The 16,207-nt window shown below is 36.1% G+C and overlaps 1 protein-coding gene across 1 annotated transcript in view; it reads left to right on the top strand.

The window, feature by feature from the left end:
• Nucleotides 1-9,504: 9,504 nt before the first annotated feature.
• LOC308038659 (nesprin-1-like) overlaps nt 9,505-16,207 on the top strand; it is a gene marked incomplete at its 5' end in the record, with an annotated part of 67,573 nt that continues 60,870 nt past the window's right edge. The window contains 5 exons of the mRNA XM_080341436.1: nt 9,505-9,597; nt 10,375-10,512; nt 11,683-11,847; nt 14,553-14,665; nt 15,210-15,378. Coding sequence (XP_080197562.1) covers nt 9,505-9,597; nt 10,375-10,512; nt 11,683-11,847; nt 14,553-14,665; nt 15,210-15,378 — 678 coding nt within the window. The remainder of the gene's footprint in view (nt 9,598-10,374; nt 10,513-11,682; nt 11,848-14,552; nt 14,666-15,209; nt 15,379-16,207) is intronic.

The raw sequence follows: 16,207 nt of genomic DNA on the forward strand, positions 1-16,207 counted from the left end.
AAAGTGAACACAATAAGAAAATTGGGAAAGACGGCTGAGGATAAAGGAACCAATATTGCAGATATTAACTGGTAGATGGAGAAAATAAAATGGAGGCACTTACAAATTTGACACCAGTTTCTTTCTATTGTGCAGTGATGTTTGATTATTCTCTCTAAGGAGTTGTTTTCTGTCATGTTTTTTTTCTTGTTGCTTTTTTTTTGTTTTGTATATGCTCTAGTGCATTGGATTTACACTAGAGTGACTACACTTACTGGTGCCAAGTGATCATGACTCACTTCCTAATCCTGATCATTTGCTTTCTTCATGGCAAACACAGGAAACACTGCTGAGACAATCTGCTCAGCCCCAGCAAGAGAGAAGTAGGAAGCAATTTTTATCTGTGTTTCTTTGCATTCCCTACAGAGTATAGAATAGCTTTGAGAGCAGTGAATCTCCCTCCTTGTGGCTATGTGTGCCTAAGGCAGCTGTAGCTTTACTGTCCGATTCCAGTGCCTGAGCTCTGGAATTTTTCATTTTCCTCACTGCAGCATTGGTTGAGGACATAGGTGTGCTGATGCCACAGCATCCCACTGAGCAATGAGGCTGCTGAAGCAGAGGGAGTGAGCACTGAAGCCTTATGCTATGGCCTGTGGCAGGCTAAGGCAGTCCCGTCACCTTCATAGCATGGCACACAATGCAGTTTCTACTGCCAACAGCCTTGGCCTGGTCTGCTACTTGTGCTGGGGTTGGAATTTGAGGAACAACCTTGCCACCTTCTCCTGAGCTTTATGCAGAGACAATGCAGGACAATGCAGGATAATGCAGGACAATGCAGGAATCAGCCACTCAGCACTCTAACTGCCTCTGGCTGTACCCACAGAGATGATCATAGATGGTAGCACATGAGCTGTGCAAGGAAAGCCACTGAGTTGCCTCCAGAATTCCCAGTGAATTACTTGAAACAACACGAACTCATCATTTCGACATGCTTAGTCCCAAACCACTTCCTCTTCCTAGATGTCGCTAAGATATTCCAGTAGCAATCCAGGTGAATTTTGGTAGAACTGCTGATCCCCTGCACGTGACACTGCAGAAATCAGGAACTCCCAGACTTTGAGAAGAAAGTAAGAGTTTGACATTGCACTGAAATTCTAGTATTGTAATTCTTTGCTTCCTTGAGGAAGAACTATATTCCTTCTCACACCTCAATGGAGCGTCTGGCCATTTAAGACAAACATCACTTCATCGATGGAGTTTCCAGTCTAGAATAGCAATGGGACCCTCAATTTTTTCTGATGCATTCTGCTAATTCATCTCTGGAGAAATTCTTATCCATATCAGGCACCTGTGTCCACTCTATATCTTGCTCCCTAGTCCTGTCCACCGTAACTTCCAATTCTCTCACCTCTGGTCATAGTACAAGATGAGGACTACATGGCCTGTTGTAGTTTGATGGGAAAAGTGCTTTCATCAATTTGAGACTGGATATATACAAATGGTCAAATGGCAAAACTTTTGGCACACTTTGGTCTTTTATTACTATAAACCTTTTTATTTCTGTCATATATCACTGAGAGAAGCTTAACTTGCACTCAACTGCTTATGACTTTTCAGGGAGAATCTGTCAACAGAATCAAATTTCTCATAGTCAGAACTTGCATTTTAAGATATTTGATCTGTTTTCAAGAAAATCATAATGATAGGTTTGGCAGACTATCATATACAAATTCTAAATATGTTAGGACCTTAGTTTACACAGTTTTGGAAGGGAGGGTGAAAGAAGCCAGGATTTCATGCAGTTGATCCTGTTCACTGCAGGATACCTAGATGAAACAAGATATGCAGATAACCCTTGGCAAAATAAAGAGTGTCATTCTTATTACATGATACTTATGAAGAGATTATAGTGCTGAAGAATCCAACAATGCAGTTTAAAAATATACAGACATAAGTATAGCATTCTATATTTGTGTAGCATTTGAAAGGAAAATTGAAAAAAAATCTTAATCACATGTTTCGTAATGAAATATTTTGTGGAGTTTTGTGTTGATTTTTTTTTTTTTTCCACCAAGTGCTTTCACATATTTTAGCCCCAATTCTTAATTGCATATAAGTTGGTGAAAATTGAGCAAAGGATTATTTAAATCACCAGGTTAAGTAAGGCTATCACAACAGCAGATCCAAATTGACACTTGTAGCACTATGTCCAGCTCTGGGCTCCTCAGTACAGGAGACCTGGACATCTTGGAGAGACACCAGCAAAGCACCACAAGGGTGATGAAGGGACCAGAGCATCTGAGAGAGCTGAGACTGTTCAGCCTGGACGAGGCTCAGAGCGGTCTTATCAATATGTGTACATTCCTGAAGAAGACCTGAAGACCATGCAAAGAGGATACAGCCATGGTCTTCTTGGTGGTGCCCAGTGACAGCACTAGAGGCAATGGGCACAAACTGAAATACAGGATGTTCCCTCTGAACATCAGGAAACACTTTTTCACTGTGGGGGTGACTGAGCACAGGGACAAGTTGCCCAGAGAGGTTTCTTTGTCCTTGGAGGTATTCAAAATCCATCTGACTATGGTCCTGGGCAACTGACTCCAGATGTCCCTTCTTGAGCAGAGGGGTTGGACCAGATGATTTCCAGAGGTCCCTTTCAACCTTAGCCCTTCTTTGATTCTGCAATTCTGTGATAATATTTAAAAACATAGTAGATATATTTGAGATTTATTTTTTTTTAATGAAACCATGACAGTAGAGGTCTTGCAATGCAAGAGGAATGCTCTTTTCTAAATGGCATCATACAAGAATGGAGATTTAAGTTCCTTTGAAAAAATAGCAAAGTAGATTCTTTTTATAAGATCAAGAACTGTTTTCTTTAGTACTTAAGGAAACGTTCATGAACTTAACTCTTCAAAAAATTAAAGGAAGTCTTTTTTGACAGAAGTAACTGCGTATGTCAGAGTACAACAAATGACTTTCTTGACTACACAAGCCATTTAAGTGCCTTTTTTAACCCCATTCTACACCCATGGTTTTTCTAATATTCACCTTGCTAGATTAACAGACTGGAAAAAATGTAAAGGAGAGAGTATTTCTATTCTCAGTGCACAGAGCTGGCAGTGAATCAGATGTCAGGTATTTCTGTGACTATGTAATCGATTTAGGTTGAAAATTCATTTATTCTTTTTCAAGAAGTGTTGCCTGCAGGTTCAGCTGTAGGTATACAAATATATGCAAGATCAGACCCAACATGTAAGACAGGTTCATTTCAAAATACCCGTTGTGTGTTTTGTGGAGACCACGTTGCTGAGCTTGATGCACTTGTGATCACCGTTAACACAGTGCAAGGGAGACCAGTATCTGTTGCCCCTTTCTTCTCTCATACTGACCTCGAGTATCCATGTCCATCATAAAGCTTTCCTTAAGAATTTTGCATTATTTGGTTAGTTTCCTTATTTAGGAAAGGATTCATTCTTCTTTAAGGAACTAAATGCTATGTACTTATACTGCACCTATATTCAATGAGAGACACTTTTCCAGGTGGTGTCTTTCTTAAGATGGTGTCCTAAATAAATTGTGTTCTGGGAGTTTGTGTTGCAGAGCATTTTGGCAGAGTTAAAACTGCTTCAGGTGAATCCTTCCATTAGGTAATGATAGGTAAGATGTTGTTGGCAGTTGATTAAAAAGAAATCCAGACTTGCTTTGTATTTTTATGAGCTGTATAATCCCTATATTCTTGGCCTATCTTCTCCCTGAAGTCTAGTATAAACAAATATATATATCAGAATGGTAGAATCCAAGTGCCTGAGAGAGATAATCTTGCAAGCCTCTTGCTTCTTAAAATCCTAGGATACTCTTAATTTATTGTTTTCCAAAATGAAGCACTTTTAGGGTGTATTCCCTCTCACCTGTGTTAAGTGCCTTCTGTAGAATGACATGAGTTGGGCAGTAGATGCTAGATGCGACTTTTTTTTCTATCTGTCAAAAAGAACTGAACAAGTGACTATCTATCTCAGTTCCAGATGCCTACATTTAGTTAGAAGAATCCTAGTTTGTTGTGGAGTGTGTCTGGGTAGTTTTTCATGGGGGTGGGAAGGATTTCTAACCCTCTCCACCTTCCCTTTAGCCAAGTCAGCCGCCACTGAGTTTCCTCAGATCTGTTGTCCATACAAATTCTTATTCATCTTCCCTCCTAATTCAGTGCACAGTTTATAAGGAATTTGTGTTTCCAGAATTAAAAGGAATCTAATATATCATGCATGGGCTAGCTATGCACGTGTGAACTTATATAGTCAACGCATCTCAAAGAATCACAGTTACTCTAAAGTTTAACCATGTGGTGACTAGTAATCTGGAAATCAGATCTAATATGAAAACTATTTCACTAGATATGATACAGATACATGTATTTGATAATATTTTAAGTACATCTTATATTCTTGTGTGGTTCTTTCATTGTTCTCTCTGGACTTTCTGCGTGCTTTGCTTTATTTTGTTTGCCTTTTTTGTTTGTTTTGTTGGGTTTTTTTGTTTGGTTGGTTGGTTGTTTGGTATTTTCTTCTTGTTTTCTCATTTGTTTCATATTGCTAGGAACTTCAAGCAATCCCAACTTTTGTCATTTCTTTTATGAAATTTAAGGTAAGGGTAATATGCTTCAGAATAATTGCTTGAATTGGACCTTTTGTGCTTGTTACCTGTTTTTATCCTGCACTTTTTTGACTTTAGATTTTGGGTGTTTTTATGAACATTGATTTGCTAGCCTTACATTATTCTTTCCAAAAAAGCAAATAGATTAACATGATGAGCCTAAGTCTACCTTCTTACATGAGCTTATCCTAACAGCCTAATGCTTATAATTTCAGATAAATATTATAGAAAAGCAAGTAAACTTTCCTATAATAAATCTGAGACTGTGCTTTTGGTGTTGTTAAGTATAGCTATAAACATGAAAAAATAGATTACAGATCAATGTTTCTACTCATCTCATTTTAGATGTATATTTTTATATGTCACTAGGTTTATAGTGTAGATACTAGATTGTGTATGTGATTGTGTAAGTGACATACGTGGAGTGTGTGTTAAAAGGACAGAGCATTCATGTGCAATTGCATGATATGCACTGCTCCTTTTTTTCACATGAATTATGATATTTTTAAAATATAATTTTTAATAATCTTGGACATTTAGGTACTTATAATTGTCTGGTATTAAGTGAGAGAAGCTCAGAAATCTAACATGCAGTCTTTGAGATGAACATTTGGAGGTGAAACTGGAAGACAGCAGAAATGCCTGTGTTATGAAACAAATAACAGGTGTCCCTGCAGTCAGTCAGTAGTGTTAATAGTTTGACCTGATGCAATTCATTACTTTGGTTCCACATTAATTTTTGTGTTTTGTTTTTTAATATATAAGCAATAGGTTATTTTCAAGTAAGCATGATCAAGGGTTCATCTCATATTTTGTGTATCTAACTAGTGTTATGTGTTGAAGTGAAGATTAATCCTGATAGCAGAATTATTCCCATCATCTCAATCCATTCCCACAAGTTTGGGTAGCTTTAATGAGTCTGTGTTTTATATTCTTAGCCTTACACAGTCCCAGTGCATTGCTGCTTCAGCTAGCGAAGATTTGAAATGACAAAAGATCTGTCAATTTCTTTATCATGGTGTAAATTTAGTTGTAGAGGAAGCACAATCCTTCATAGTATTTCTCATGTAAAGTCTTGCTCTTTTTGTGCTCTGATGAGCAAGTAATTCAGAAGATGATCCTGTCGCCAGCAGAGTTCCCCAATGTCAGAGGAATTTCCTGAGTAGCAACTGCAAAAAAAAAATTTTTGAGCTGCTCCAGTGATTTACTGTCTGCTTTTACAGATAGGCATTAATAGCTCATGCCTGAAGATGATGCTTGGCTCAACATTTACCATTCATCTGTGATACTGTTGTCAGTGAACGTGTTTCAGTAACACATATATATGTATACGTCCAGTAACACATACATGTAAACCAGAGTTTTCAAAAGGAATAGTGTAATTAATTGAATTCATGTATAAAGATTTTTAAAGGGACTTGATTTTCTCAGCACACAGGCAATTCAATAGTTCAACATCCCTGAAAGAACAGGTGACTTAATTTTTTTTAGATTTAAAAGTTCAAATTTGAAAATTCTATCTTGCCTGTGCCTGAGAATTTGAGCAGTTCACCTGATGTATAATTACATATTAGAGAAGCCAACAAAGTACTCCTTTTCTAGTCTGTAATTAAATTTCACATGAAACACAGATATATATTTTTAGCACTTCAAACACCGAAGTATTCTGTGTTACATAATTTTCAAATTAACTCTAGCATATCAGTTAAAAAATAATGTTTTGACTTTAAGTCCGGGGTGAAAAATTTCTTTGTAAATTTAAATTGTACCCCCTTTTAATATTGGCACTCATATGCCCTTTTCTCTAATTCTTTGATCTTCTTTCGTAGTTGAGTGCTCCAGTTCTATTAATCTCTGCAAATCAGTGAATATTCATACTATAGCGTCAAGATAAATTAATACTTTAAAATTCTGTTTGTAAGTAACATGCAGAAAAGAAGTTACAGTGGCTTATATAAATTTAAATAAATGTGATCAGAAATCTCAGTGATCCTCACACTGGGGAAAACACAAATACTTACAATTATATTAGATAACTTTTCTCTTATGATTTATGTTCTGATCTGTATGCTACTAAAGATGTGCAGGGTTTAGAAAATAGTTTACATATCTGTAAGAATATTCTTTTGATATATTTTTTTGCTCAGAGTAAGAACCACTAGGAACTAATGAAAGTCTTGTTTTAAGAATGATAGTTCATTAAACCTGGGCATGTTGGTGACAGGTGCCTTGATGTCTAAGAAAGTGAATATTTTGTGCTTTTTGTATCAACCAAGGACCACAGAACCAAGTTCACAGGTGATAAGTGATGTGCTGAACTGGAAACTTGTGATAAACAAACAAACAAACAAACAAATAAATAAAATGCCTGTTGTGCGTTGTTGCACAATCCTTAACAGCACTCAGGCAGTTACTGAAACACCTACATCAGCAATTAAGCAAAATAAACCAAAAAAAGTCTAAATAATAAAAAACCATCACAGAAGACTCAATGCCACCTGCTAACTTTATCTCTTCACTTAGTGTCAGAGAAATGGTATGCAATTTATGAGAGGTGTGACTTTTCCTGTGTTCTTTATCCTCAAGTGCCATAGAGCTGTTCTAGATCCTGGTGATATTCTATTTCAGAAAGATTTGGTCAAACTCTGTTTTAGCCATTATTAAATTTTTAAGCTGTATTGACAGGAATCTTGCAAAATACCTATTTTGCACATATTGCAGCCACACAGGTGCTCTTCTTGCAAAGACTTACCTTAAGGAGGTACTTCTCAGCAATAGAAACATGAGCCGTAGAGGAATAAAAGCCATGATTTACAAAACTGAATTTATAGTGTGAATTAAAAGAAAAATACAACATTGTAACACACTTTTTCTCTTCCTGACTTCAAGAATATCTTACTTAAAGTTTTGGTTAGTAGGATTGTTATAGGTCTTTCAGTCCATTAAGATACATAGTTTAGTATTGCCTTTATGGAGCTGACAGCTAAATACTAACAGAGATCTCAACAGTCTTGCTAAAGTTACAACTTCTAATGTATGAAGTGTATTTAATACCAAAGTTCTTTTTTTGATACCTGAATGAATTAAGAATTCTCTCTTCTTATATTCTTCTACTCATAAGGGAGTAGTCCTGGCTTTGCTGTTTGTCTCAAACAATCTTGATGTTATTTTTCCAGGCACAGAGCCAACTACCAGACTAGAAGACTAGGAATTTTATTCTCTTTCTGTATATTTAAATGATCTGAGAAGTTGGAATCACTAGGAGTTTTGGCTTCTTGGGACACTGTGCAGCTAAGGAAACCCCAGCATTACAAATAGCTGGAACAGGGAAGTGTCATATGTGTCCTACACTCTTTCTCAAGTACCAGTTTTGGGGATTGTCAGAAGACAAGAGCATGAGCTATAGTGAACTTTGTTCCAGCACAGCTGCTCTAGTATCATGTTAACCTCATTGGAACTACCCAGCTAAGAATTTACCTAGTGAGCTAACATATATAATACCTGTGATGTTTGCACAATCTGTTGTGCAAATTCTGTCCAACCAGCTACTGCTGTTTTGAGTAGAATTAGTAGAAATACATCTAATAAGGGTTTCTTTCTTATCTGAGGGTCCTGTTCTTTCCTCGGCTGAAATGAAACAATAGCTCTACACTTTTAAAATCATTAAGGGGAGTTACATTTTACATATTTCAGGCAGCTTTCAAAGTAAGGAACCATACTTCTTTCCCAGGTTAGGATCTTTTCTTAAAAGAAAGTGTATTGTTTCTTAAATACAGTCAGTGGCTATTCTTTTTTATCACGTGATCTGTTTTTTCTAATCTCGTGTAATGCTTGAAACTTGATCACCCATTTTAGGCGATTAACTCATATGATGTAGTGTTGCATTTGTTCACGGTAATAGACCTGTTTCTGACAGATTTTACAGTAATGTGGCTTATATGGTTTCAAAGAGTAGCTTCTGATTAACAGCCAGCTCATACGGTTCATTGGTTGGGTATCTGAGATGAACACTTGTAGCCCACTTTATGAGCCTGCTTACACAGCACACAAAAAAAACCTTTCTGTTGTCTGCTCACCTCATATAACACATTCACCAACCTTGAGATTTCCTGTTAGCATTTTTCTGTTCACTGCCAGGTCATTGAATTCTGCAGAGATCCTTGCAGCCTTGCAAAGCACCAGTGCCATGACACTGAAGTGTTAAAGCAAAACTGTAAAACATATATGCTGTTCTTCAAAGCTGTAAGATGGCGTGGAAGTAATAGAAACTGAAAAAAAATGGGTTCTCTTTCACTATTTTCATTTTCCTTGTTAAAACATTCTCTATCAAAATATTTTCCCAACTTCTTATCTCAGAGCTTGATGCCAAGGATTGCTCTGAGGTCACTCAGAAAATAACTATTTTCAGCAATAACAGACTAGATAATAAAGTGGTGGTAAAAGATGATAAAATCCTTTCCCATGTCAGCTCAATTAACTTTTACTGAAAATTGACTCTGCAAATATGTTGGAGACTAAAATTAGCTGTTGAGGCATATTTAAAGGACTTTGTGTTAATTTAATATCAGATGAGAACTGCGAATAGTATCTGTGTCACAGCAATGTCACAAATTGTTGTGATTTCACCACTGTAAGACTCACATCTAGATGCTGAGTTGTCCTCTCATACTCAGGAAGTATTTTTCAGTTAGACTATATAAGGACAACTGATGAGAGAACTGGGCCCAGATGTTCCAGTGGCTTTCACTACAACTAATGACCTTGTTTTGCTAGAGAGATGTTAGTTTCTGGACTATATATGACACCTCTACTAATAGGCTGTGATGCTTTTCTTGTGTGTGTGATTGCACTAAATCATAGAAGGAAGACAGGCTGATGCTGAGAGACCTCAAAGTGTGGGCAGAACAATTTGAAAGAGACTTAGTCCGAGCACAGGTGGCAGAAACAAGCTTACAGGAGAAATACCAGGTAAGAACAGGGAAAATTTTGTATTATAAGACCTTATTGTCATCATTATGTGTAACATGTACTGCAGTGTTTTATGCTATCTGTATATATGCAAGTCAATAGACTGTAGTTTAGACAAATAAGGACACAAACTGTCTTGCCTTTTATTGGTGGAGGATTTATAATGTCAGCTCCAGCTTTGCTACATAGAGCAGCGCACAGATGGTTTGCCTAACATGGAGCTTTTTCTAGCAGTGTGAAGAAGGACTGTCCTAGTTAGAAGTGAGCATGTGTCTGTACAGTCCTTCCAGATCCTGCGTGATATAGCTCAGATAGGAGGTATGACTGAAGGCTGAATGAGGTGACAGGTGGAGAGGACAGGGCTTAGAGCTTCATTTTTAATCCCTCTCTCAGAAGTTAGTGTCTAAATTGGAAATACAAATTTTGGCCTAAATTTTCTCCTGAAGATTGGCTGTTCTCTGAAAGCAGCCACTGTTTATCCCAAGTAGCATTTGATCCATTTGCTTGTTTATCTGATCAATTATTATTTCCTTTCATATAGGGTTCAGACATCTGATAACTGAAGGGAGATAAAAAGCCCTACCTATATTTCCCTGAAGGATTCTATATTCTGTTAAAGTGCATTCCGGTGTAAATATACAAGCTTACTGCTGCTCCTCTTTGGGAAGGATTAGGACTGCTATCAGTACAAAATCATAGATTGTAGTACTCAATAAATGTTGAAGAGTTTCATTCTTTGACTCTGTACTGCATTGATTTGATTTTCTCTTTGTACAGTCTTTTAAGCATTTCAGAGTACAGTATGAGGTAAAAAGGAAACAGATTGAACTTGTAACCCAGTCATTAAGGAAAGATGGTAAATTATCACTTGATCAAGCTATGGTGAAGCAAGCATGGGACAGAGTTTCTTCCAGGGTAAGTTGAAAATTATTATGCTTTATAATTTTTATTAAATGACAGATTTGAATTTAAAATCATTTAGACACTTGTTTGCTGTTGATTTTGTTAAGCATTAGGAACCTAAAATGAACCAAATTTCTATCACTGTTTAATAATTTTGCATTTGTTTTGAGATTATTTATTGCACTATCATCTTTAATATTGCTCAAAGATAGAATATGAACTTCAAAAAAATGACTATACTTCGCAGTTTCCCTTTATTTGAAAGCGTGTTGACAGTACTTTGCCAAGTTCAAAATGTTATTGATGAAAAGAAAAGCATGAGCAATGCCTCTTTGAAATGCAATGTTTTAATGTAAATTGCTAGAGTTATCTGAGAAATTATAACATTTTTAATATAACTGGATAAAAAAATGTGTAATAATAAATACTTTATCAGTAAATAAGGCTTTAATGCTATTTTTGGCCTGATTGCAATGGTAACAGACAAATATTAGTATTTGTGATAGTAATTTTGTAATAATTGAGTGAAAAATCCCAAATGAGTTATATTGTTTGTCCCAAATGAGAAGCTATTAAATCCTTATTACTCAGTGTATATTAATGGATTTTTTTTTTCATGTCATATATTTAACACAGTATCTGTTTAAAAATATTCTGGAGTATTGATGTAATTTGCATTATTTTTGATTCTAGTAGCTGGGATTGCTAATAAGACACAGTATTTTATTGCTGTATTCTTGACTCCACAGTCCTTTCAGACGCATTTTTACTTTACATATAGAAAATATGTTCAAAATAGAGAGAAAAAGATTTTATGCAAAAGTATGAAATAAATTATGTTGAGTGGGAAAAGGTCTCACATCTCTTGCTGTGCCTGTTAACTGATGAAATTCCAGATCTTTAGCTTGTCAGTTGTTCTGGTTTATATGATCGGTTCTGTAACTCAATTACAGTTCTGAGAGATAAATAAATGAATCAATGAATGCTTATAGATATTTTATTGCCTGTGAGAATGCTATAATTTCAGAACTAATGTGAAGTAATATGCCTAGATTTATGCCTCAAACATACTCTGTTATGTAGGGGTTTGGTCTTACAGTATAAAGTCTGATTTTTCTCAAGATACTTGTTTGTATAATTAAGCAAGGAAGGAAGTTCAATCCTGTTACTCTTATTTCCTAGCTACTCGATTGGCACATACACCTTGATAAATCTCTTCCTGCACCTCTGGGTACCATAGGTGCTTGGCTCTATAGAGCAGAGGCTGCTCTGAGGGAAGAAGTAACTGTTCAGCAAGCTCACGAGGAAACGGCAAATACAATACACCGGAAGCTTGAACAGCATAAGGTAGATCTACATACATTCATTCTGTTAATTATATTTCATTGTTTCGAAAGCCGTAAATGATCCCTACTAATAGAATGAAGTGAATTTTCAAAGTGTTGTGAGAACAAATAGCATGAGAAGTCCCCTCTGCTGTGGCAAACAGTAAACTTTTCCAGATGAATTTGAATACCTTTTCCATTATACTGTGCTGAGTGCAAGTTTTCATTTAAAATCAAAACTGTGAGGGTTTTCTGTGCATTTATGTAATTTATATGAGAATAATATAGACAGAAATTGTGAGATAATAAGAGAAACAGAACCAGTAAATGTGATGGAGAAAGGAAAAAGATGCTGTAAAGAAAGGCTGCATTTGCTGAAATAAAGCTGTAATTTATATTGCTTTTTTTCTCTGTCACTACTGTTTTAAAACTTGATTGTAGTTTTCATATTTTTGTGTTTTGGATATGTGTAGGGTTTTTTATTAAAAAGTAATGTCATACAATGAAAAGCTGCTAAGCTTCATGGTCATTTTGGAGCAGCTGGGTCTTCGATTATTCTTTCCTAGAACAGTGGCTGCTTTTCTAACTCAAGCGGTGGCTAATAAAATTTAACCAAAACAATATTAAAATCTAAATACTGTTTTCTTTCAAGGTCTAGTCCCTTGTAATGCTAAATTTCATTAGCTTTCTTGTTAACATCAAATATTCCAGGGTTCATAGGATTTGACATCTGTTTTAAAAGAAGTGTCTCAAACACTTTTTTGTTCTTGTAATCTGAACACTATAGACCTCCTTTTGATACATTCATAAGAAACATATGGAGAGTGCATCCTAAACTGTATTTTCTTTGTGTCACGAATGCTGTGGTGAGGGATTTCTATGTCAACAAATAAATTTTGATTTCGGTTAGTCTATGCCAGGGGATTTTTCCCATGGGAATGAGATGGGGAAAACTTCAAGAGAAACATGTGTAATTATATCTGTTCCTGGAGTTTGTTTTGTTGCTCAGATTTGCAAAATGAATCATAATGTGCTATTGGATAGTACCAGAAATGCATTAGTGGGATTTTTCAATCCTTGTTTACCAGGAAGTTGTTGGGGTTGGTTTTTTATGTTTTTGTTGAGATAACATAATCTCTTTCTCTATATCTTTGTTTGACCTGACATGGGTTATTTGAGTGAACTTTATAGCTAATGGTCATTTTGAAGCTAATACAAAATTTACCAGCTTATTTGGACAAACCTTCATGCAACTGGGCAAGTGCTTAAATTTGTTTTAGTTAATATTGCCACCAAGATTCAGAAATTAAGGACAATGTCTGTGTTTGTTGAGGGTCATTTTTCAGAGCAGGACTTCACTTCATGAGAACACTGTGTAAAGGTTTTCATCGACTTCCAGTAGATGTTGGGTAAAACTAATGGGGTTTATTTTTACTTACCAGTGCATGTTAGGGGCATTCCTTTTTGTCTAGCAAGGTCTCAAATGCAGCTAGCTGAGGTACTTGTTCCAAGTCTTTCCTTTATGGGAGAGCATGTTAGTCACAGGATACCCTCAGTGGAGTTCTAGCCATGCTAAAATCAGTGCATCCCTTGCATGTGAGAAAGCCTAGGTCATTTCTCTTCTCAACAAGTTGTTGGCTGAAGTAGAAAACAATGAAGTGAGTTGATGAGGGTGGTGGGACCATATGATGAGCCAAGCCAGTGAATTACCTTTAATTTCTGCTGTGCACAGACTGGGGAGAAAACCTTCTTCAGTACATAGGAATGAACAGACATCTGTGATCAATGCACAAGCCTGCACTTTGTTCCCCCAGGTGACAAAGGAGGACTTTTGCATGGTTTCCTTTGCTAATAGGCTTCTGAACACGTTGTGCCAGGAGCTGTCTCTATGAAGTAAAATACCCACTGTCGTGTGTCCTCTCAGCCGCTGGGGACTTGGTGTGTTATTCTTACAGTATCTCTTCAAAGACTACTGCCAGTCATTCATTTTAATATGTAATCTCCAGGAAACCGTTTGAAGCGGTGTTGCTTAGTTACAGTTGAAATGTGTTCTGCTGTAAGGTTTTTGCTGGTACACTTCTTATCACAGGAATACAGGTCAGGTACCACATTCTTCATTTGTTCATGTAATATAGAGCGAGCGATTCTGAAATCTTTTGATGCTGAGAGGGTGAAAAGTTTACTAAATACTGAATATTCAGCTATGGATCTTCTGCCTAGATATAGTGGAGTAGATTACTTGCTGAAAAATTAAATCTGTACTTAATAAAGGTTAGTATCTATTATAAAAATGTAAACAGTAAATTTAGCAAGATTATGCTGTTGTAATGTTAGAGTATTTGCAGACTGCATTGAGTATTTGCAGACTGCATTTCAAGGATTATTTAATACAGTTAAGAGTTCTTTTTTTTTTTTTTTATAAGTCTTTGCAGTGTATTGTCTGTTTTAAAATCTTCCATAATTGTTAGACATAGCTTTAGCAGAGCGTCTTATAAGGGGGGGTCTTTATGTAAATGTTCTAGTTGATGTAAATGCTTTTGTGGTATGCATACCCTTGCATTCAAATGCGAGAGCATGATCAAATAGTTAACTACATTGAGTCATCAGTGCAGGCTTAAAATTGTGCTTATTAGTTAGATAGCCTACTGTGAGCCTTCTCTCTCTCTCTGTCTCCCTCTCTCCCCTCACCCCTCACTCTCTCAATCTCTCTCGTTTTCTTAAAATCAGGATCTGCTGAAAAACATAGATGCTCACAAAAAGGCATTCTATGAAATCCACAGGGCCAGGTCTGTTAACGGAGTGCCTGTTCCACCTGATCAATTAGAGGATATGGCAGAGAGGTAAGGCTTTTGATGTGAAATTCACCCGTTGTGAATGAAAGGGAACCTGTTTGCTTTTTAGTCTGTTCATGTAGAAATCGCTGTCTAATTATATTTCTCAGTGGCAAGTGTGAAAAAAATTGGAAGGAAAAATATCCTAGCATATACATAAAAATATACCAAAAAGCCTAATGCGTTAAAGATTGATGAGAATCAAAATAAGCTGTGAGGTCTGGAAGGGAATACTTTTTTACACTGATCCTGTTATTACTTGTCCCTGGAAGAAATGTTATGTAACCACAGCCAGTATGCATGTGAAAAAAAATAAAAGAAAAATGACTTTGCAAAACTTAGTAACAGATGTAAACTGATTATTTTTATGAATAAACAGAAAAGTAATTAATTTGCTATTCAAGAGCAGTCATCAGATCATAATGCATAAATAAATGTAGACTTTGAATTAAGTGAAAGATTAGAAAAATAGCTGAACTGTAACTAAAGCCTTCAGTCTCTCCTGCAAAAATGAATATTGCTGTATTTTACTACAGTGTGATTCATTTTTTAGGTTTAATTTTGTTGTCTCTTCATCTGAGCTCCATCTGTTGAAGATGGAGTTTCTGGAACTGAAGTACCGTCTACTGTCACTCTTAGTCCTTGCAGAATCAAAGTTAAAATCATGGATTATCAAATATGGAAGGCGAGAGTCGGTGGAACTACTACTTCAAAATTATATTGTAAGTTCAGGTTATTTTCTTTCCATAATTATTTTTTAAAATATTCATATTTAAGATTACTGGAAATGAATAAAAGAACAGAAACTGAAATTAAGCTTGGCAGATATCAACTTTATGACTGCATTCTTATGGAATATTTTTTCAGAGGTGAATCTGTGTTCCCCATGGAAGAACTTTAGTCAAAAGGCTAAAAGCGAAATTCTCTTTGCACCATCTCTTCAAAAACAGAAGTAATGTCCCAGCTTCTAACTGTCTGACCATCTACTTATCAAGCATATCTGGAGGTTCCAAATACTAAATTTTTACTTACCTTAGGTAGCAATTCCAAATAACTTAATTTCATCTTCTTTTACAACTGCATAGATGCAGTTTATAGTGACTATTCACAGATTAAGTGTAGAGATAGAGGAGATATTTGACCTGTAGTCCCCCACAGTACTTTTACATGAAGAAAAAGAAGTTACGCTACCTCTGTGTACTTGTTCAATATAGTAGACTGATAACTGAGTAATTTTATTTTTTTAAAATAACATTTTTTTTCTTCTCCTGCTCAGCATTAGTTTATTAAACCCATTACTTTATATCTGTTCTGGAAAGAGATTGCTCAGCCTCTTCATGATCCATATATCATGTGAAGAAACAGGCTATTGACTTTGAAATGCTCATTGATATCTTCCCTTTTGGTCTTATGCTGCTGTATCTTCTTAAATCCACACTTGCAGTGCCAAGTGGCTGGTAGAACAGTGCCACTACTGCATTTCTACATGAGGGAATGTCAGGAAAATGTGCCAGGGGAGATTTAGGTTGGATATTAGGAAAAGGTTCTTCA

The sequence above is a fragment of the Nesoenas mayeri genome (assembly GCF_963082525.1).
Source record: "Nesoenas mayeri genome assembly, chromosome: 3".
Lineage (NCBI taxonomy): Eukaryota > Metazoa > Chordata > Aves > Columbiformes > Columbidae > Nesoenas > Nesoenas mayeri.